General features: G+C 31.4%; 2 protein-coding genes across 2 annotated transcripts in view; one reads left to right on the top strand and one right to left on the bottom strand.

Annotated features, from left to right (window-relative positions):
• Positions 1-19825, bottom strand: part of LOC106690446 (uncharacterized) — a 282414-nt gene extending 262589 nt beyond the window's left edge. Inside the window, exon 1 of the mRNA XM_067052814.1 lies at positions 19770-19825. Within this exon, the coding sequence (XP_066908915.1) occupies positions 19770-19775 (6 nt within the window). The 5' untranslated portion in view covers positions 19776-19825. The remainder of the gene's footprint in view (positions 1-19769) is intronic.
• On the top strand, positions 1544-19501 carry LOC106690447 (uncharacterized). The gene is made up of 3 exons (XM_014435892.2): positions 1544-1584; positions 2138-2235; positions 18234-19501. The coding sequence occupies exons 1-3, from the start codon at positions 1555-1557 to the stop codon at positions 19390-19392; spliced, it is 1287 nt and encodes a 428-aa protein (XP_014291378.1). The 5' UTR covers positions 1544-1554; the 3' UTR covers positions 19393-19501.
• Positions 19826-23494: the final 3669 nt, after the last annotated feature.

The following is a 23494-nucleotide window of genomic DNA, read 5'->3' as shown; positions in this document are numbered from 1 at the left end:
TGGTCAATGAACTTTTATAAATTTTAATTTATAAATAAATAAATTAAAATGTTTAACATAACTGGATTTATTTATTCATCATTTATCATTTCATTCAGTTGTTGAATTTATGGTAAGTGACTAGTAATAATAACAAACATTTTAACATTTTACAAGTTTTAATTTTGTATAAGTTTGACGTTTTACGACTGAACGCCTAAACTATTAAATGAAACTGATGGAAGATAAATCAATCATAACTTAATTCAGATGATTCTACACACAAGGTCTGCCCTTGAAGATCAACTATTTCACATCTTTCCTTTTTCTTGAACTTTTTGGGTTCCGAAATTGAAGAGCTGCTGTAACTTATCGTAATAACTGTCGAAAGCTTTTGGAGGAGGCTAACAATAATGGTGTCGAAAAAGGAAAATTATTTTTTTAACTTGATTATTTTCATTTATCTTATTTGTTTGCCTTTTTGTTGGTGATGTACAAATATCATTTTACTTATTTTATCATTATTAGTATACATTTATTTTATTAGATATATTTTTATTTATCATGTTTGTATGGTATGAATATATACACGTTGCTACATGATAATAGCTTATACATATTAGCTAACTTTTAAAATAAAATAATTGATTTATAATTTTATCTGTAACATGAAACGAATTTTGAATATATCGAGTGGATAAAGTATAATTGATCTAGGATATTAATATGACAAGCCACGTGATGAAAATTGTTCTGTAAAGCAGGCTAGAGAAGTTATACAAATTTTATTTAATGTTTTAAATAGTTCATATTACAAAATAGTATAGGTAAACATGTTCGAATTATGGTGTGTAACATATTTTCACAAAACATTCAATTGGGTTGAATAAATAGATTTTTTATTGAAGAAATTCAAATTTACAATAACTTTTAATTAAATAATGCTTTAAATTTTACTCTATAGACGGCCCCTATAAAAACAGAATAGGCCACGATTCAATACAACTGAGCAGGAATTACAATAAAAAAACATTTATGAAGAAGCACGATTTAGAAAACAATGCAACTGATTAAGAATTAAATATTTTAAATGAATGGATTTCATAAAATATGATTAATAAGGTTTTTAATTACATTATATTTTGCGATAGTCAAGAAGTTCTAAGGCAGCTAAATTTATGTTTTTATTTTTTAAATACCTTACGAAAGATAAACGCTTATTACATATATCGCTTTTGTAAATCGAAATTGTTGATAAAGTTATAAATTATATTATTAAAGTATTAGAAAATTAATACTTAATTTCAAGAATACTCTATTTTTATTTAAATAAATGGAGGATCTTCAAGGTTTAAGTTATCAAGCCTTAAGCAATGACAGATGTCCCTCTTACAAACGCTAATATACCACATATTGGCCAAGCCACTCCAAAACAAACATAAGACAAAATTGGCCAAAGAGGATGCCGGATTACATAAAGGCGAAGAAGCTAGGGGTTGGCTAGAAAGCACGCCCCTCCTGAGTGGGAACTATATAAACTGGGAGTAGGGCAGGTGAGTGCGCAGACTGCAGAGAATGGTGCGACCCCTCGTCAGCCACGTCCTGGTCAGTGTTCTAGTGTCAGTGTGTTATTGTCAGTGTGTTCGTGGTTGTGTCTTGGAAGGATATTTAAAATTCATAAATAGTTTTTTTTAATTTTTTTTACACAAGTTTATTTTAATATTTTAAAAAATTTTAAATTTTCTTTTTTTTAATTTAAAAAATTGATTTTTTTACCCAGTAAATATTTTACTGACGACATAAATATTTAGACCGCCTAAAAATATTTACATGTCAGACAAAATTATAATCTATAATTATCAAAAAAATAATTAATTATTAAGCAAATTTGTACTAACGTTATTACTATCTTTAAACAGGAAATATAGATAAAAATATATTATTTTGCAAAGAATTTAATGATAATATTCTTTAAAATATTATAAACTTTTATTTCATTTTTTAAATATTTTATATGAATATAATAACAGTTAATCGATGTTTAATAATTACTTTTCACATTTTAAAACAAAATAAAAATAATTAATTCCTTCCTATTGGTATTATTATTTAATATAAAAAATAGTATTTTTTTAATCAATAATTTGATCTTTTTCAGGTGGCGACCTGCCTGGTAGCCGCGGTGCTAAGCGGCCCAGTGCCGAATCCGGATCCGGGACAAAACCAACCAGCAGAAGGACAGAGGCAAAAGAAGCAGTGAGTATATAATCCATAAAAAAACTTGCAAGACATATACAATATGAATAGATCGATATTAATTATTCAAATCGTCCATGTACATGAGTTTACCAGTTCTTTTCGTATCAAATCAATCACATTGAAACCCCTCGTGTTTATCAATCTAAAGAACAGGAACCATTTAAAATCGGTACCAAACTATTTGCAAAAAATCATATACCTTTTAAGGAATAATTTTTGAAAATATAGAGCTGTTATAATAAACGAAAACCAAAAAAGACTTTAATGCCGAATACGAATCACTAAGCAAACATTTTTTTTTTTCGAATATTATATCAATAATATATTCTATGATCTTGCTAGTAAATAAGAAAAGTATTCAATTCAAGTTAATAATTCAAGTAAAATTTTTCAACTTCAATATCGAGTGATTTTAACGCCGTGATAATAAGCAAAAACATTTCCGTTGACGACAAAATTTAATGTTCATTAAGAGTTGTACTAAGTATGGAATTTTGAGGATACTTATTTAAAAATGAAGCTAAATAAAAAAAATAATTCTTGGCTGTGTCTTAATATAATATATCAAGCTAGAAAGTTATTAGTAAACGTATAGCTGTCTAATAGTTTAGCGAAATACCATGCGAGTAATGAAATATTTCTTCATTTCAATAATGTCCGTGTAATAGTGGCCGTCTATTGGAGCACACTAGTTGTAACCTGATAATGTTCCAAAGTTAATAGTAAAAACTTCATAACATTTCTGAGCTATTAGAGGCATGAAAAACTAGGAATGCTGATTAACTTTGTGACGAAGTCACTATTTCTAACAAATAGCAATTATTCTAAAGTGGTACAATATGAGACTATTCAGACAGATTATTCGGTTGCACAACATTCACAACGTATTATGAGATAGCTGCATGTAGCTTGTTAAAACAGGCACGTTAAATAGCGGTTTGTTCTGGTTTGTAAAACAAAGACAAACTTTTTCACTCACTTTTCTTTACTTTTTAATATTTAAAGCTCAGTGTTTGTTTTTGTTGTTGGTACATTATTAGTATATCAAGAATAAAGCCTAAATAAATTCCAAAATTTTATCTAAAGGAATAATATATTTATAATAGTATTAAAAAAAAAATCTCCACTTTGAATAATGCAATCCTTAATTAACCGAAAACATTTTTTACTCAAGGAAAATCTCTACCAATTGCCACAGACATAACAATTGGAAAGAGTTGGTTTTTATTCAATTACAGAAAACCAAAATCTTTAAAACGCTGGGAGAACTTCTTAAGATTTGCTTTAGACTAAAATATTCGACATATTGTGAGAAAGAAGTGGCCTAAAATTTCTTTGTCAAAAACGTGATATATATTTAGTGAAGTATTATCAGCTTACTTTTTTCCTTTCATATCGCAAAAAAAAGATGGGTGGGCTTTGTACTTTTCCGTATCTTGATAGGCCACGAAAAATAAATAAATTTTCATACATATTATTAATATTTTCGCAATTCCATCAAGGGATTTCGACTCAGTAAACAATTTTGAATTCGACTGTCATTTCAATACTTGGTCGGTTTTGGAGGAAGTTTATGGATTCCGCTTAAAACCGAATAGATTCACTTGTTTTGGAACTGAAATAGGTGATCATATGTTGCTTGAATAACCCCATCATTTGTCTTCAAAGCTCTCATTTTAAATTCATAAATAAGTTCCAAGAAGCCTAGGGAAGACCTAAGTGTAGACAAAGGTAAACTTATGTGATATTTTTGGAAAGCATTGTGTCCTTACAAAGCATATACACTTTTCCATACGCTTTAAAAGCTTCATATGATTGATAGGCGCTTGCACAGTACGGTTTGTTGCTTTCAAAGAGTGTACCTCGCATTTTTGCACCAGTTGAATGAGTGTTTTAAGTTCAACCACTCTGTCAAAGCTTGATTGCTTTTATGATAAAGACCACTAATTTATAGTCAAAAGTTAAGGTAGAGTAGCAAGCTGCAGGATTTGAATCTTGAGCGTTAAGCGCTGGAAGCACTCTATTTATCGATTCTACAATCTCTTGTCTCTATAATGTAATCATTACACTAATATAAATTAATAGGTCAAAAATTATTGGAATGATGATGGAATCCTAATTCGCTAATGCACAGGGATAGTGCCTATTGTCAATAGATTTCATGTGATGACAGTTAATTGGTGTATAATCAACCGACTGCAGCTATCAGCATATAATAAGGCGCCTTGACACAGCGATAACGAAGCGTTTAAATCGACAAGCGACAAGACATAGCTAATAGGTCATTCATTAAACCGCCAGATTGCAGCAGGACCACCTCTTGCATAAGGCGGAAGAGGCGTTATTATAAATTAATTGCTCTCACCGTGAACTTCAAGGGTTGGGCAACTTTCTCCGGTCAGCTTCTTTCGGCATTTTCAGGGTCGATGATGAAATCTAGCTCATCAGACTAGATTTCAAATTAAAAAAAAACTAACATCCTACATTTTATATCGTTCTGTTTAACTACAACGGAATTAATTCCAACTAAATAAGTAAGTTCTGTAATTTATTTTCTTCAAGTTCCTGTAAATAATATTAAAGAGTATTTGGTGAATCATAATAAGTACATTTGATTTTTTATTTGATTTGAAACGAAAAGTTAGTAGGCCTAGTAGATAAACCAGCTTAAACTGTACCTCGTAATTTCGAAAAATAGTTAGCAACCAATAATCGTATTGATTTTATACTATTAAAATAAAAATCAATCATTATGGATTCTACTCTTCTCATCCATCGTCTTGTAGGATACCTATGCATTTCTTTTGATATCAAGAATTTTTAGAATGATGGTTTTTTTAATGGTAGATTTTTTCCGAGCTGTAATGTATTACAGCTTAAGCGGCAAAATATTACAATAAAATATTAAAAATTACACAGTTTCTTATTTTTTCATATTAAATAAACATATTAGCATAAGAAACTCTACTATCTAGTAATTTAAGAAAAAAGAAATAATTTTTTGAAGAATACATTTTTTTTTAATTAAAAAAAATTAATTCTATTTTTGTTGAATTATAACCTGTGGGTGATTAAATCCTTTTTTAAACAACATTATTAGAAATAAATTTTCAAAAAGTTTAATACAAGTATCTCCTACACTAGTTTTAACCTGATTTATCTCGGTTTACAACATTTCGTTGATGTCACCATCTTTTAATTTATTTTTACTGTCTTAGAGAAAAAGATAATTCGTTTATTTTTTTAGGAGTGGGGTTATGAGGGTTTTAATATAAAAAATATCAGTTCAATTATTCTTTAGAATAAAATAATAGAATTTATTATGGTGCATACCTTTTTTTTAATTTTTTATTTTCCCCAGCCTGTTCATTTCTGAAATATTGTGGGTTATATACAGGTTACAAAACTACTCTAACCATACTGGGAGGGTTGAGTTTTCATTCCGTGGGACCATCACGAAATATTTTCATAAAATTCTAATTTTTGACGGATGAAGTTTACATACGATTTAAAGTTTTCACCAGAAAATAACTTTATAACAGCTAAATTCTGTTCCTAAGAAGTTGGATGATGCAAAATCCGTTAAAAGTTTCCTCGAGTAAAAGGAGTTGATTTTAAAAAAAAATAAGATTAAGATTTAAATGCAAAACTTTGTGTATCTAAACCTTTTTGTATAGATTTTGTTTGCTCCCATCACACTTTATGTATTACCATCATTTGTATTGTTTACATTCTCATGTCCCACGATATGAAAGTCTGGCCTCTCTTTTGAATGAAAATTCCTTATAAGTAAGAGAAATTCTTTGTATTTTCAATGTCCCATCCACTTTTCAAAGAATCTAAACTAAATATTATAAGTATCGATTGTTCTTATAAATAATATATAATTTAAGTATTTTTTAAAATTAAATCCATAGGATGGTCGGTTTAAGGAAGGTCTTGAAATAATGCAAGAGGTAGTCATTAAGACCCGCAGACTCAGAAAGGACATCGCGATAAACTTTAAGGCCGTTGATGATCCAGGCACGCTATGATATGAATCGGTTCTAGGTCGATAAACACCAAGAACAAAGTAAAAAAATGAAATATTACCGTTCTAGAATAAATTATATTTTTGTTAACTGCTTATGAGAAAGCGTCTCTAAAAAATTTTGAGTTTGGTTCTATATTTCTCAATCTGTCATTTAAACAGCTTGAAAGAGGCCATTGCATAAATCCATTTTAACAACATCCTAAACTCATGTGGAAACATTTATTTTAAATGAAATTCATGGTTTTATTTCAATGTGACATAATATTCTAAATTTTAAATGAGGTAAATAAGGCTAAAGCTCATAACTTAAAGAGTTACACAATTGAAAAAATAATTACGGTAAAAACCGCATGTCATACTGTCCAATTATAGTTCCACTTATATTATTTAATAAATACTTTTCAAACTTCATTTAGGCATAATTTTAACTGTTTCTAATACAAGAAAATTTTATTCACTTAGTTGTGTTGACTATATGTAAACATAATAAAATAAAATAAATAAATTAAAAAAAAAAACTAACCGTTAATGAAACATTGAGATCAATTACTTCTTACTAAAACCTGCATTGTGGGAAGACAAATAAGCTTACTTTATTCCACAGTTGCATTGATATATCTATTAGAGGCCAATATTTCAAGTTCATTGATCATATCAAATCGACAGCGGTGAAAGAAAAAAAAAACAATTTTGACAGAGGTCAGAGAGAGGGATGTAAGCAGTGATTGGTGAATTTGCCATAGAACCTTTGGGCTTCCTAAGCCTTTTTATTTATTTATTCAAGAGATTCTCACTACGATAAACGGGTCCATTTAAAAGTATTTTTTCTTATTATTTATACTTCCATTAAAAACCTATACAACCGAAGTAGGTACATAAACATTTATTTTCCGGGCTTCTGTGAAATTAATATTGACTGATATTGGTTGGATTCGAATCTACAACTCTGGAACTTTAACCCACAATGTATTCTTACCATTACGTTCTCCATTAGGAGTACTTAAAAATATGTTAAAAACACTCGCATTGGTATCATTCTTCTCTTGCTAAACTTCCATGAGTTCTAATATATTAAGATTCTGAGAAACCGCATCCCTCCTTCTTTAAAGAACCGCTTGATCTCTTCTCCTTTAATAGAACATATTCTAATGAACAGGTCTATTAACAAAACCATTCGATTGCCCATAACATCTGGTTAGATATCTTATGATTCTTATAAACGCTTAGTTGAATTTTGAACAAAATTGTTGAATCAAACACATCCTCCCCTTCTCTTATACAGAAGCAGTACTACCAAAAAACCAGACTTTTCAAATGGTTCAAATATTTTTCTGAAAACGATGCCATAAACAATAATCGTAATGATGTCGTGGTAATTTAAATATGAAATTTTGTAGTGGGGGGAAGCTTTTGTAAAATTTGTTCAGTTTGAATTTATTTTTCATAATTAAGGTTTTTTATCTCCTCGTTGTAAGGAAAAAAAATCAATCAGTGAGTTGAGACCGCAACAAAGTTATGACTTTGTTAATGCAAAATTGCGGATTATTGGAGAACATAACCGCAATGACTTATTTCTGAGAAGGGCAATTTCCTGGCTTTAAAAAGTTCCATTTCATATCCAAGCACTTCTAATAAAAGCGGTAATATCAAGATTTTCATGAGCCATGCGAACAATAATTCTTACTGAACCGCGGAACTCATTATTACGTCGACTCCTTTAATGAGATTCATTTGTACTCAGCCAGTATCCTCTCCCGCGCTTATTTTACGAGAGTGAAAGTGAGGGAATTCTGTAGGCAATGTTTATCAGGTGGAACAAAGTCGGCCATATCTCTAAGGCGAAAGGAACATTTAATATGTCTTTTATCTGAATTGTACAATCGACTATGTACCGTACCCCATATACACTCAACCGCACCACTGGAAATTAAGAGTTAATTAATGGAGTTAATTGATAATTTGCAGGCGCACTTAATTAATTAATTGAGGAAGCTTTCTACAATCATCAGCATATTCTTTCTCCAATTCAGTTTCCATCAATCCTCTGTTGTCATTTATATTTATAATTTTTTTTCGTTTCAGAAAGGGAAGACGGGGCTTCCATTACGATGTAAAATAAATATAATTGAAAACAATTTATCTAAGCATGTAACCTACCTTTTTGTTATTTTAAAAATGTATATTACGTCCGAACTTAGTATCTGGCGCATTATTATTCTCCTAGACTTTAAAATTTAGAGAAAATCGTTTACAAGCATTTCAAAATGTTGTAATACGAAAAATCGTTATAATGGCAAAAAATGAGAGATTTCCTAACTAAAAGACGCGATAAATGTTGTTAATGCTTGAAAAATCTAACAAAATTTTCCATCGGTCAATATAACTCATCAGGAGTAGCTCAAAGATGGTAAAAATTAAGAGATAATTTTTGGCTAAATTAAAATAAAAATCGCTGAAAAGCAAATATACGTTTCGAGAATTGGTGAGGACTTAAATGATAATGATTTAATAAAGATGTGGGAGAAAAATGAGTGTTGAGGTAAAGATGGTTCAAATAAGGCAAGCAAAAATTAACGTTAAGATCATTGATAAAAATTGACTGCCCTCGTTTAAATGACTTCTAGTCCAATTTAGGTAAATAAAATTTTATCTTGTCTTCTAGAAAAAGTTTCCAAACTAATTTTTCATCAATAATTTTTGAAAAGTGAATAAATTAAATTTTGATAAAACTATCCTTAATTGAAATTGCAATTCGCAATGTTAATTGCTTAGTTAATTAAAGTAATTGGTTTTCTAGTTAAGTAATTGTAATTGTAATCATATTATTCCCAACGCTGTTAATAAAAGTTAATATTCTCAGTCCATCAGTCTTTATTTACTAATCTGCGATATGCGGTCGTTTCCTTGTAAAATAATGTGCTATTTATTTTAATGAAATTTATTAATAATAATTAATAAATAAGTCTAAATGAAAACAAGTAACATTGTGTTGCAGATTTTATAATATAAAAATTATACGAAATTAAACAAAGGGTAATTTTTTATTATATATGTTATATTATATTTTTAATTATATTGAATGAGAGTAAATTGAAGTACATAAACAAATATGAACGTATATCAGAAAATTAATCTGTGATTGCTAATATTTCTTGTGGCAAAACAAAAGAAAACGGTCATAAGATTAATCAACAATCAATCTGATCCATGAGAGTAGTTAAGCAGTTATAATCCAAAAAACTAATTGATACTATCGATTCATCACATTTTAGTATGTTTTTTAACCAAGCTGTAGCAAAGTGATATATTTAAAAAAAATTCTATACCAGATGTCCAGAATATAAAAACATCTGTACAACCTTACAACATCCGACTTTCCAAGTTCTTCTAAATTAATTGTAGATGAGTTGAAACAGGGAAGAAGAGATATATGAAAGGAAGAGACATAAAACTAAACCAAAGGCCTTACATAAGAAAGCGGCAGGATATGAAAGACAGGGGTCATAAATTATTGAAGGGCGGTAAAAAGACGGTTGCGTCAGATGGGAACGAAGCCGCGCGGAATCCCAGATCTACAGCCTTGACCGGTCCGGGCCTTTCACCCTCCGTTCAAGTTCACGGGCTCATCGGCCGTTCATCCCAATAATAAACTGCGGCCTTAATTATATAAAATATCTTAGAATTGTTCACGTTAATAATTTAATTAAATGGTTGTAAAGTATGTTGTGCATACAAATCTCTCAAGTCAAAGAAATTTGCATTTCTGGGAAACAACACATCTCCAGAAATCTGTCCCATTGTACAACACGGCAACACAGAATAAAATGTTTTCATTGATTATCCTACGAGCTCTCGGCTCTAAATATTAAAGTCATAATTGCAGAAGCTAAGTGCTATCTGGCATTGGCGTATCATATACTGCATCGAACTCAGCTGTCAACAGTTTTTCAACTTTTTATATAAATATTTCTTATTGGTTTTTAAAAATACGATTATTAAATCCTATTTAAGTTTAAATTTAATCGAATAATTAGAGGCATGAAGTCGGTAAAGTATTCTGTCTGTCCGTTTTTAGAATGGAAAAATAAAAAAAATTTCATAGCTTGAATAAACTTTATTGAATAAAATAATTGGGATTATTATTTAAGACCTCTTTCCAGGAAATTTGTATATCCCATTTCTTATCCCTAGAGGCAAAAAATTAATTGAGTTCCTGTCTCATAAGATCTTCGTTTTTGCTGTGAAACAATTCTGTAAGAACAAAAACAAGTGATAATCGGAGGCAGGCTGCAAAGTCTGAGGCATATGGAAGATGTGACAAAAGTTCCCTGCCTAACTCTGCGAGTTTCTGAAGAGTCCCCAAAGCAATATAAAGCTTAGAATTATCATGAAACGATAAGAATCCTTCCAAATAAACATCGGCATTTTTTCTTGGACTGTTGTTTTCAAATTATTTAATTACTGATAGTGTATTTCCGAGGTTTGACAGCTGAGTCAAACCTTTCCGCAATCTCCGATTTTGTCGAAAAAAGTATTTTGCTCTAACACGACCATTAAAGTTTCGTCGTCAATCGAAAATCGAACAGCGCTTGGCTTATCAGAAAGGTCGAAATCATCTATCTCAATTTTTTTGTACAATCTTCTGCATGTTTTTTTTCAGAAACAGTTTATTCATACTGTGTCTGACAGAATATACTTTATATTAACTCTGCACACTTCTGTAGCATTTCTTCCTTATTGGAATCCGTAAAAAATACTGTGGTATAAATGAACTTTATCGGTAGCCATGTGTACACGATCACGTCTCACGCATACTTGTTTGGGATGCATATTTTTTAGCATGGACCTTACTACGAAATAAATCTTTCTCTTTTTCTCTTTATAAAGAAAATTCACTTAGGTCTGTAAACCTGTCCAGAATATATAGCAGGCAGACACCCAAGTGTATTTTTTTTATTATTAAACATAAAAAATGGAGAAAGTCTTCTGTCTGACTTACCTCAAACGTGTTACTGTATAAAAAATTGCTGCTCAGTCCGATATTGATTTCCTCTACTTTCTAAAATGACTGTTGGGTATTATGTTAGCCCTTATCATTGACCAGTTCCTTTAATATAAGAAACTAGTTAAGGCCTGTCTTAACAGGCTCGTATTTCTTGTCATAAAAAGTTAGCCTACGTTACGTGCTTAATAAACTCCTGAATTCTACTGATCATTAATTTTTGTTTTCCATCCAATCAAGGATTTTTTATTCAAAAATGTTGATGCCCAAGTTATCAATGGTAATTAAATAATATTTTATAGGTTTAGCTATAAAATATTATTTGAGGTTACTAAAAAAGTGCCGTACTAAATTTTAGTATGAATTGACTACTGACATTTGACACGCAATATTAGTCCTCAAATAGCTAGGAAAAACGTTTACTTTATTCTAAAAAAAAAAAATTAAATGTGACAATATATTTTACAAATATAGTCAAAAAGTACAACTCTTAAAAAATCCTAAAGAATTATAACTAGTGGGAAACCCTACCCTGGTAACAAAGGGATTGTAGGTAATGAGTTGGCTAGACAGAATTCTGACTTTCCCCTTTTAGGGCAAGAACCTTCATTAGGTATCTTCTGAAGGCATCAGCGTCAGCGTCTGACCAGACCCAATCCTGATGGTTTGAAAGCCCCCGTGGAGTACACCAACCCTACAAAAGTGGGTCCCCTCAATCGGGGAAAAATCTAGGGGTTGAATGAGATCTTGAACAAATCATCTCCTTGCAGAAACGCTCCTTAAGAAACAGAACACAGAACTAAATTTCTGGCCCTTTTTTTGTTGTACCGGTACAAGTTTTATTTTTTATTCCGGTGTCCGAATCAATTCGTTCTTCAACAATTTGAACCGATAAAACGGTTCAGCAAAATCAGTATTTTATAAAATATTTTTACATTAGTCTTTAGTAGGGAAACGCTGAAACCAGTAAGATATGGTGGACTAAGGATAGTCACAAAATCCTATTTAACCGAGCACCACACTTTCAGGTTAAAGATATAAAAAAATAAAACATAAATTAATTTTAAATAAGGACATTTGGATTCTTCCGTGTATACCTGGTTATATTGAAAAGTACATATAAAATCGAGACTACTGAAAAACCTTTTTTTTTTTTAAATTACTTTCAAAGTCTTAGATTTTTTATCACTATCACCCGATTACAATACAACCTGTTTGAAGATAAAACACAATAGAGGCCCAGATTTTAGGAACTTCTCATGAATATACATACGGTAGTAGCTGACAACACATAGTGCGATAACAACCGAAGATAATGCCGAGGAAGTAGACAAACAGGCCGATGTTAGCACACTGCCCCGCCGGGCAGTCTTCCCAATTTTCCGCCCCTTCAAATTGTCCTGTAATGAAATGGACGTTTTCCACGACATACGGGAATAAAGGACCCAATTTAGTGAACAAAAGCATGCCTCAACGTAGTGACAATAGTCTTATGTGAAGTTCATATAGAGTCGGTGTCACCTGCTGTCAGTGGTCCGCGCTAGGCAAAAGTGATATTGGGTTTCCTCGGAAAAGGTTCCGGAAAATTCAAAACAACCAGTAGCTAAAGTAGTAGGAACTGAAGGAAATGATGGAATGAAGAGGTATAGCACTACTTTTCTGCTATACTTCTCCACCTACGTTCGGCTACTTTAGTCAGTTAAGAAAGGAGATATCTTCTCGTTCATCGTCTTTGAAGGTCCTCTATTATTTTTATAAATAGGTAATCCAATCACTTTAATTATGCCATTCGATTAAAAAAAAAATCTTATAAAACATCAACATTCCTCACAGGTCTCACAAAATTTTACATGATCAAGTAAAAGTGAAACTAATTTGAAAAATAAATTAAATGATGTTTTAATTGATTATTTTCATTTTTTTTTTTTAAATTTTGTTGAGTAGAGTAGAGTATGATCTCTGATAGTCTAACGGTTGACTAGAGTATGGCACTCTGCCCGGTTTCCATTTTGCATTTAAAATTATTATAAAAATATGAAGTATGTCCGATGTACAAATAAAAAAAATTACAGTGAAAACGAAAATTTATTAATTTTTTTAAGATCAAAACATGTTTGATTTACCTGTCATCGCTGCTTGTTTTTCTAACTGCGTCAATTAATCCAAAGGACGGATTTTTCACATGTATTTGGCACTTCAAACTTTCTTTATGTCTAAACAGTCAAGAGAATTTTTTGATAAAAAAAAAAAAAAAGTTCAATAATTTCCATAACATCACCGAATAAATTACATGATATTTGAGAGATTTTGTTGGAAACGTTTATGCCTTTTTTTGACTTATGGAAGAAAAACGTTTCTCATCATTTAAGCTAGCTATCCTTGAAGCTGCCCGTTTTACTAACCTGTCAACAGTTGGCAACCATCAGTGAAAAGTTGAGTATTTACTTCCTTATAACAGAAGAAAGCTCACTAGCCGCAGCAACTCCATTTCGTTTCGACAAACATTCTTTTAGACAGTTCATTCAAAAATGCTAGGTAATTTAAAAAAAAAAATAGAGAGGAAAGCTTTCTCTGTGTGATTTATTTCTTACATTAAAAGATTTCGTTTTACGTAATCTAAAGATCCGGTCGACGGTCTAATATTATATGCGCGAAAGCACATTCCGAATCATACTCCATTACATCATGCGGCTCTAAAAAAAAAAGAAAAAAAAGTGGTCCTTCCGGAAGGATAGACAACAATAACAGAAAGATGAAGAAGTGGATGACTCACTGGAGAAGTGAAGGCCCTGGTCATAAACCAAAATGAAACCGCAACAGAGGGTAACCGCCTCTTTTGGTTATGTTGTAGCTTTCGTTTCCTCACTATATGACTTCTAAAAGTGAAGCATTTAATGCGCATGTTTTCCTTATCACACACCAGTTGGTGATTTCTTCTTTTTTATTATTTAAATCAAAGACCCATTGGAAATCACAAAAATTATAGTTTAAATCTATACTGCTCGAAAAAGGGTCAGAGGTTTAGTATTTTGTAACGAAGTACTGTTTTTTGAACAGCGGTTGTATAGGGAGGTGATTTGTTCAACATCACGTTCAATCACCTGGCGTTTGCTCAATTAAGGGTACCCACTTTACTGGGGCTATGTGCTCCGGAGAATTCCCGAACTTACATGGTTTACTCATGGCTACAGAAACAAAATAATAATTATCTGCCACTTGCCTTAACCACTGAGCTATTCCTTTACCTCTAATGTTATATTATTTTCACGATTAGTTAATTTTCTCTTTTTATTTTTAAACAATATTTCAAGATATAGTATTAAACCCATTTCGGGTACAACCTTAAAACCACTTTAACTACTCAAAATTTGAAGAAGAAAAATGATGAAACTGCGTCTGATTTTTCTTAAGAAGACATCAAGGTATTTTTTTCTCTAATCACGGTTTTAACCAAATCACGTAATACTGGACTACTATTTGGTCTACGCATGAAACACTTTAAATAATATCGAAAAATCATAGTAAAAAATGGTTATATATTTAACTTATTTGGAATTCTCCACTAATATTTGTATATAGTTTTTTCCCTACAAACTTAATTTTTAATCATTTTATTTACATTAATGAATGCCAGCACATTGTCCATGGGTCAAAATATTCATTCTTGTACACCTAAAAAAAAAATGAAGTGGTAAATAAAAAAAAAAAATGCTGATTGATTTATACATATTTGAGTTTGGAAAACTATTTCCGCAGAGTATGACGAAAGCGGGAAGGAAGTGCGTGATATCATCTTGACAGGTGTGAAGTGTTGAATCGAGGAGTGAAGGAGTTCACACACTGCTGGGTTACGGTAAGAAAATTAGCAGCGCGTATTGAAGTCAGCGCACTACACGACTCTTCCCTCCTTTCTTTACTTTCACAACCCTTGGGAATCCGAACGGCGATGAGGAAGTCGTTAGATTTGAAGTATAATAAACCGAAGCCTTGTCTCTCCCGTCATTGCGGCGACACCCAGTAGCCCAACCTTTTTATTCTTCCCATTATTATAACGATAATGAGCCCGCCTCTTTACATATTGGCATCTCTTGTCCGCCTCAATAACATTCTTTAATATGATAAAATTAGTCGCTCTTTCCAGAAAAGGATAAGCTTTCTTCATAATTCTAAACTCTATAATCCTGACATATAACACAAATACAAATAAAGGAGGTATTATTTACTCCATATTACAGAAATAACATTTATTCTTTTCATAAAGCAAATTTATTGTACCTTACATTATATCATTACATGTTCTGACTTTATGAAATAAATGTAAACATAATGTAGTCTCCCCTCTGTGCAGGACTTAAAATTTACTTTTGCGACATCTTTGAAGGAGTATTTAGCATTTATATTCCGACTAATAATTAACCCATTTACAAAAATAATTAAAAACGGTGAGTTTGAGATTCGATGACATACATACGTCACTTCCTCCTTATTTCAATGCCTAAGGATTCCTCAACCGATTACTTAACGAGTTTGCGGCACCTTACGGTGATCAAGCATAGCGTTTGTTTACTGATGTCAGTATAATGCGTGATGTAACTTGGAAAAGAAATTGCAAAGTCTTATGAAAACGTCAGATTTGAACTACTCAGGGTTAGCATATTATCAAAGTAAGTTTTCATGTAGTTGAAACATGTCAGTGCTTGGCAGTAATCTTGGTTTGGTTTTCTCCCACATTTAATAGTCAGTGCACTTTTGCATAAGTGCACCTGTTGTTGAAATATTTGAGACAGGGTTTCCAATCAATGTATTTAAAATGAGTGAGCATAAAGTAGAAATTTCTTTTAACAGCTCAGATTGATTAACTGCATAAAAACTGAAGTAAAAAAGAAATGTGGGAAAAAAAAGAAGAAAACTATGATACTTTTTAAAACGTAATAAACCAAATCAAAACTTGATTTTAATGCCAAATGTACACATTAAGATCCCAATAGCAGCGGACCAATATCAAACACAAGAAGTTAATTAGTCATCTCTTCTTCAACTTAATAAGGCAAAATAAGTTTGCTGACATCTTTGCCACGTCCTGATGAAGGCCTGAAATTAAGGTCAAAAGGTCGGTACAAATGAATAAGATTTTGTTTATTTGTGTATATTTGCTGGTCCCTCCCCCTCCTTCCCCGACCATCTTCTTCTAATAATTTAGTGTCATTTATCTGCTTTAATTTGTCTTCCTTTTTTTTTTTACACATACGTCTTTTGTCGATTTCCAAAACAGATTTTTTATTTTTTTTTCCGCCAATAGCAGCAATTATGAAATCTTTTTTTTTAACCAAAAAATCAATACTCACAACTTACAGTCCTGGTAACAGATTTTATCCTGTTTAATAATACTTGATTGGACTTGGATCCAATTATGCGATAATTGCTCGAACGATCCAGTTGTACCTAGACAAAGCTATCTACTACTGGAACCGACCAAAATACAGCTTTAATCAAACTTCTGGCATGCTTTTGTCACTAAATGAATTAATTTAAGCTAAAAAAATACTAGGAATTAAGGCACAGAAGCAAACATTAATGTCTAGTACTAGTGAATGTCTAACTAGAAGTAGTATTAACTACTACTAAGTAACTAGTAAGGAGTATTAAGGATTTTACGAAAGATTTTGAGTTGTAAGGATTGGATGCAATAGGAATTCGAAGGTTTAGTGGAGCCCATAAGTTCGACTCCTTAAGTCGAAATAGGCTTATTATAGTCAGGTTGAGAGTAGTCTTCTGTAATTAATTGGAAGTTTGGACCGTTTGTCTAGTAAGTGTTGTAATAGTCACTCCAATATTTTAAAGTTTAAACTGGTGCCTTTTTGCGTGCGAAAATTAATATGTACTTCTTTTGAAAGATACATTAACCACATAATCGTGATAATAATATTTATATTTAATAAATCTAGAAGCAGAGTAATATTCTTTAGCTGTTCATCACCACTTCGATTAACCAAGAATATACCTTCAATTATTACTCAACAGACATTATTAACTACTTAAAATCTTTTTCTCAAAGAGAAACCCATTAGTCGTTACAGGCATCCATTATAACTAGAAATTTGTAGCAATAAAAAGAAAACGTCATTCATCATAAAACTATATTTCTTCATGACTTCCGAGATTGAATTACCGACCTCTTAGGTAATTTTAATGTTTCTAACCAAAAGGTTGCCGTAGTTCTAGAATTACATTTGCCTGAAAGACGGAAGTGTGACGATGCGGTAACCGGATAAAGCGGGAGGTCGTGATCTTCTGAGCAGTCCTTTCTCTGCCCATTAGCACTATCATCTTCGACAGCTCACTGCGTAATCATTTTGTACGCCTTGATTTTTTTTTTTTACATTTAATTTATAATTTTTTATATTTTTAGAAAAATAGTATGAATTTTGTTAAAAATAATTTGTACCAATTAGTGTACAAGTAGGAGAACTTATAAATGAAGGGCCTTCATGTAAATTTACTTCTACTTCGTTCTACCAAGACTTTCTGACAATCTTTTAATTCTTAGAGAAGACATCACATACACTTTTATTCCTTTAATCAAACGAGAGTCGTTGAGTCATCTTTATCAGCGGAACACGGAAGTGGAGTCAAAGTGAGCGCGATTTAATCATTCGTTCCTGATGACGACTTTCACAATGGTCACGAACAGTACCCGCATATCTTAAAGCGTACTTCATTCTAGTACTTTCATACGGAAACTTAGAACAAGGACTTTCTATCGGCTATACAGAAATTTCAATCGTTACCATTTGCTAACATTTATGATTATATTAAGGGATGAGTGTTTTTTTTAATTTATTGTCATTATGACTTAAATATTGATTATAACAGCCCTTATTAAAAATAATGTCTATGTTAATATAATAAACTTTGCGATGTCATGATCATGACTAACCTTTTTTTATAATTTTGTTTCAGTATCGAATTAGAAGACCGAGGAGACTGGGGCCATTCTCAGCCAAAATGTGTTTGGGAAAAGAAATTGGCTTGGAAAGAAGAATGGAAGCAAATCTGGAAGACCGTTGAAAAACAAGTCTGGAATACTGTTTCGAAAAAAGTTCAGGTACCAGTGTGGAAGGAAATACAGGTTCCAATTTGGAAAGAAGTTCAGGTACCTGCTTGGAAGAAGATTCAAATCCCAGTCTGGAAAGAAATCAAAGTTCCAGCCTGGAAAGAAATTCAAGTTCCAGACTGGAAAGAAATCCAAGTTCCAGACTGGAAAGAAATAAAGGTACCAGACTGGATAGAAGTTAAGGTTCCGGACTGGAAAGAAATTCAGGTACCAGATTGGAAAGAGATTCAAGTTCCAGATTGGAAAGAGATCCAGGTACCTGATTGGAAGGAAGTACAGGTACCCGACTGGAAGAAAATACAAGTACCCGTATGGAAGGAAATCCAAGTTCCTATCTGGAAGGAAGTACAAGTTCCAGATTGGAAGAAAATATGGATCCCTGTTTGGGTAAAGGAATGGGTTCCTGGAGAGAAAAACCTGGGTAAAGATCCCCACGGCTGGGAATATACCTCCCACGGTCTTTGGAAAAAGAAGCTTATATGGAAGCCTGAGTGGAAAAAGATTTGGAGAACAGAGAAGAAACAAATCTGGGTTCCAGAGAAAAAACTAGAGTGGAAGACAGAATGGAAACAGATCTGGAGAACTGAGAAAAAACAGATATGGAGAACTGAAAAGAAACAGATTTGGAGAACAGAGAAAAAACAGATTTGGAGAACAGAAAAAGTACAGATCTGGAGAACAGAGAAAAAACAAATATGGAGAACTGAAAAGAAACAGATATGGAGAACAGAGAAAAAGCAAATCTGGAGGACTGAAAAGAAACAGATTTGGGTACCACAAAAGAAACTGGAATGGAAAGAGAAGTGGATTCAAATCTGGAAGACAGAAAAGAAACAAGAATGGGTGCCTGAAAAGAAATTAGTATGGAAGGAGGAGTGGAAACAAGAAAAAGTACCTGCTTGGAAGTCGATACAAGTTCCAGATTGGAAGAAGGTTTGGAAGCCAGTATGGGAGAAGGTGTGTGTGCCAGTCCACGAAGATCATCACCACCACGGTTGGGACTGATGATAGCCTCAAAGGCTTACCTGTTACCCCTGTAATATAGTTACCCTTTCATGTACATATCTACCTCTAAATGTAAAAAATATATTATTTTTTTATTTTTTTTTTAAAATGATTGTATGATCATGGACCTATAACCAATTCCTTCCAACTAATAACCCTGAACTTGGTTTAAGGTATCATGATCATACCATAAACCAAAGTCAGCCTCCTTGTAAAAACATGTGGTGACCAAAATCGTAGAAAAGCTTCCATATATTTTGGTACATAAGATTATTGCATCAAGCTAAGTACAGGAAATGTCTGGTAAAAATTAATTATTAGATTAAATCTAGCGACAAAGCGTTGATTCTAAATTACAATAAGGTATAACAACGTACCTGCATTCCAATGTGAACATGACACCAATTATCTGCTTTTCAGTATAAAGAGTTCCTAAACACAAATCAATAAATAGAGATTAATAAACACAGACAAAAGTATATAAATATGATATATTTACATTAAGAAAAAAATAATTAAAATTATTTAGCAAATACATGAAGATACATTCTTTCTCTATAAGTAAAGCTGTCCAACCACATTAGCTAACCTCAAAAAATATATTTTGCTTATACAAAGTCATTCAAAAAATTGACAACTATTTCTAAACGGTTTAGTAGGAAATGTTTAAAAATAAAAAATAAAATTATAAGAAAACTAAATTAAATTATCTAGATAATACCTTTGGTATTCCATCCAAATATTATGAAACACCAAGAAAAGTGATTTAACATGAAACTAATATTATTTTTATATGATTTCTCTTATACCTTTTGTTGTAAAACATATTAATACGATCCACATTATACTATTATATCCAAACGAGTATGAAATGAAATAGCCTTTTATTTACACAATAAATTAAAATCATTTCAAAATATAATATAAAAATTTAAAGAAGATAGAGAGAGAAAAACAAATAAATGTATATATATATATAATAGTTGAAAAAACATTAGCTTCTATCAATTTTCTCTCCATCTTTCCGTATCCTTTTCTGCATAGGCCTTCCCTGTCGGGAGTAATAGTCGGTACATCCCGGGGGGCGAGTTCTTTCCATTTCTTCTTCCAGACATCCCTGTCCCTAGCACCTCCCCACCAGAGGGGTCCTGCCATCCTCTTGAACATATCGCTCCATCTTTTCTTTTGACGTCCTCTTCTTCTTTGAATGTCGAAGGGAGTACATTCTGTGGCAATTTTTGACCATCTGTCATCTTTCTTAGCATTGAATGAGATGCTCTGCCCACTTCCATTTGCTCAATCTTATCATCTTCAGTGTATCAGTAAGTCCTGTTTCTTTCTGGATCCATAATCGATTTCTTTTCCTCACATTCACAATACTTCTTCCAATATTATTTGGCCACACATGTATTTTCCTCTCCTGATCTATAGTCAGTGACCACGCTTGGCATCCATAAGTGACCATTGGGCTAATGCAACTATCGAAGACCTACCTTTTAAGGTCAATACTTGTTTTTCCCTTCATTAGATGCCTAAGGGAACATAACTTTTTCCAACCGAGTGCCAATCTCCTCTGGATATCTTTTGCTCCTCGATATCCGTGAATTTTAACTGACCCAGATAAATATATTCTTCAACATATACCAACTTATGGTTGTTTATTTCACACTCCTCTTTCACGCCATTTATATCCAAACGAATATAGGGTATCACAAATATTAAAAAATCTTACTCCTGGACTTGATGATATTGTAAAATGTATTATAATTTTTTTTAAAAACTCGTTAAAATCAATTCTGAATTTGGTATCAATTAGAATATAAAACGAAGGAAGAGATATTTTGCATAGAACTTGGAATCAGTGTACATATATTAAAATAACACATAAATTATCCAATTACTTATGAATAAAAAATACTACAATTATATGAACAATGATATCATAAATCCAGAAAAACAAGATCTGACGAGCTGAATCGTTAAATATTGGATCATCGCCAAATATGTGTGGCTAGCCAAATATCATTAACATTATATTTGGTATTCAAGATTTTAATAAAATATTCAAAGTTCAGAAACATTCAAGTGATTTAGTACATGTATGTATGCATAAACATAATTAATATTGGCATAAACACAGCAAATTATATACACTTATTCCATTAATAACATAATCCACTGTGGCATAAATATTAATCGAGATATAAGATATATAATTAAGAAATGAGATATGAACGAATATGGGTGAAAATATTTTATTATGTAATTATAATTTCTTCAATGTTTGAGAAAACGGCTTATTTCTAGTCGAAAAAAAATATAATGGTTTGTTAAGGTTTGAAAACTAAAGATTTTTTTATTAAAGAGATTCAAAATGTTAAAAGGAAATTAAACCTTTTTAGTTGGCAAAAAAAAATTAAAACCTTTTTACCGTCACCAAGTCATTCTGAAACTTTTAACTATTTCTAAACAAATACAAAAAAAATTATCAATTTTAAAACTTGATGCAACTTGATTCTTTCATGTTAATTGAAAGGAGTAATTTAGACCATAATTGTTGTTTTCAAAAAGTGTTCAATGATTTATAGAGTCGTTTCCTAAAATTCTTAGGACGATTATCTCACTAATGTTGCCGTCGGTTAAAGCACAACACTTGAAGTGAGTGGATGCGAGGATTGACACGAAACCAGCTCTTATTACCTAACTACTGCCTTATCTTATCCAGTCAGGAAGGTTGCTGCTCCTAAAATTGTGGTAAGTACTTTAACTGACTCTTACGAATGATAACATTATACGAGGAGAAGATGGATGCGGGTGCGGTCAAAATATAACACAAATAAGTTGAAGTAACTTGTTTAATAGTGACAACGTTTCGGCCAGAATTTCTAGCCTTCATCAGGGCTAAGAACAGAACAAGATAACAACCAATGAATACAGAAAAAAAAATAGAAGAAAATATAAACAGGATGACATAAAGTAAATAATTGTACAGAATGGAATTAATACAATTAAAGTGATGAAACAAGTGGAAAATAAAATGTATACATAGACAATTGAAAAAGTAGGTAAAAGAACATAATTAAGGAAATAAAATAAATATTTGAAGTTATATAATGCAAACAAATATAAATATTTTAGTTTATCAATAATTTAAAAATTAAAATTATGGAAAGAAAAAGTAAAATTGAGAAAAAGAAAATATAGGTAACAAATGAGATATGTAACCATAGTATTAGATAAAGAAGCAATTGTTAAGTTTAACAAAAAAAATCGAAAACAATAATAATAATATATGTTGAACATAACTAACAACGTGTGTAAGGAAAATTAATAAAATATAATAATAATAAGGAAACCAGAAAGTAGCTTCACTGCTGCACCTTGAATGTCAGCTAACTCAGCAAACCTAGTGTGACATTAAAAATTACTGCGACAGTAAAATGTTATCACGACAGCAACTGTCAGAAGCTTTTTCCATTCCAGTGAACGCAACAGTTGCCACCGTAGCCTATATAGGAGGAATATACTTTTAGGACTCGAAAAGTTTTTAATGCTCGAATATAGCTACTATTTGTTCTCAGTCAAGATTAAATTTCCTTATTTCTAAAGTATTGTTTCTTTAAAATCTAAAATTTAATGACATTGAACCAGGAATATCTTTTGAGACTTTTCTGGCACTGTTTTTAACTGTGTTAATTTAATAAATTATTGTCCAGCCAATTGTTTATTACTATGACACCCTACCTTCTAGCATCCTAGGTAAGATGGGCTATAAAAGATATAAAATTAATTAGTTTTTTAGATGATCAACTTGATCTTTTTAAATCACTCAGGCAAACGGCATATTGGTCTGTACTTAATTTTACTTTACTTAATGTGTTTGTTTTTTTATCAGAAAGTCGTTAAACAAATAAAAATTTGATTAATTTGTAGTAACATTTGTTTAAATTTTATCTGTCTTCAATGTTCTTTGGGTGCTGAGATTTTGAAACATTTTGGTAAAATATGATAGCAAAACAAACGGTATTGGATAAGAATGAAATTTTAATTTTTCCAATAGAAATAAATATAAACAATATATAATAAATGACACTGGTGACTA

This window comes from Halyomorpha halys, unplaced genomic scaffold (assembly GCF_000696795.3).
Source record: "Halyomorpha halys isolate HHAL.00 unplaced genomic scaffold, Hhal_1.1 Scaffold1721.1, whole genome shotgun sequence".
NCBI lineage: Eukaryota > Metazoa > Arthropoda > Insecta > Hemiptera > Pentatomidae > Halyomorpha > Halyomorpha halys.
This window is presented reverse-complemented; position numbering and strand designations above follow the sequence as displayed.

Excerpts from the sequence above, each read along its gene's own strand:
- LOC106690447 (XM_014435892.2), top strand. The coding sequence starts at position 1,555 with ATGGTGCGACCCCTCGTCAGCCACGTCCTG. Across the intron at positions 1,585-2,137 it reads CCCTCGTCAGCCACGTCCTG|GTGGCGACCTGCCTGGTAGC; the intron begins GTCAGTGTTCTA and ends GATCTTTTTCAG. Across the intron at positions 2,236-18,233 it reads GGACAGAGGCAAAAGAAGCA|TATCGAATTAGAAGACCGAG; the intron begins GTGAGTATATAA and ends ATTTTGTTTCAG.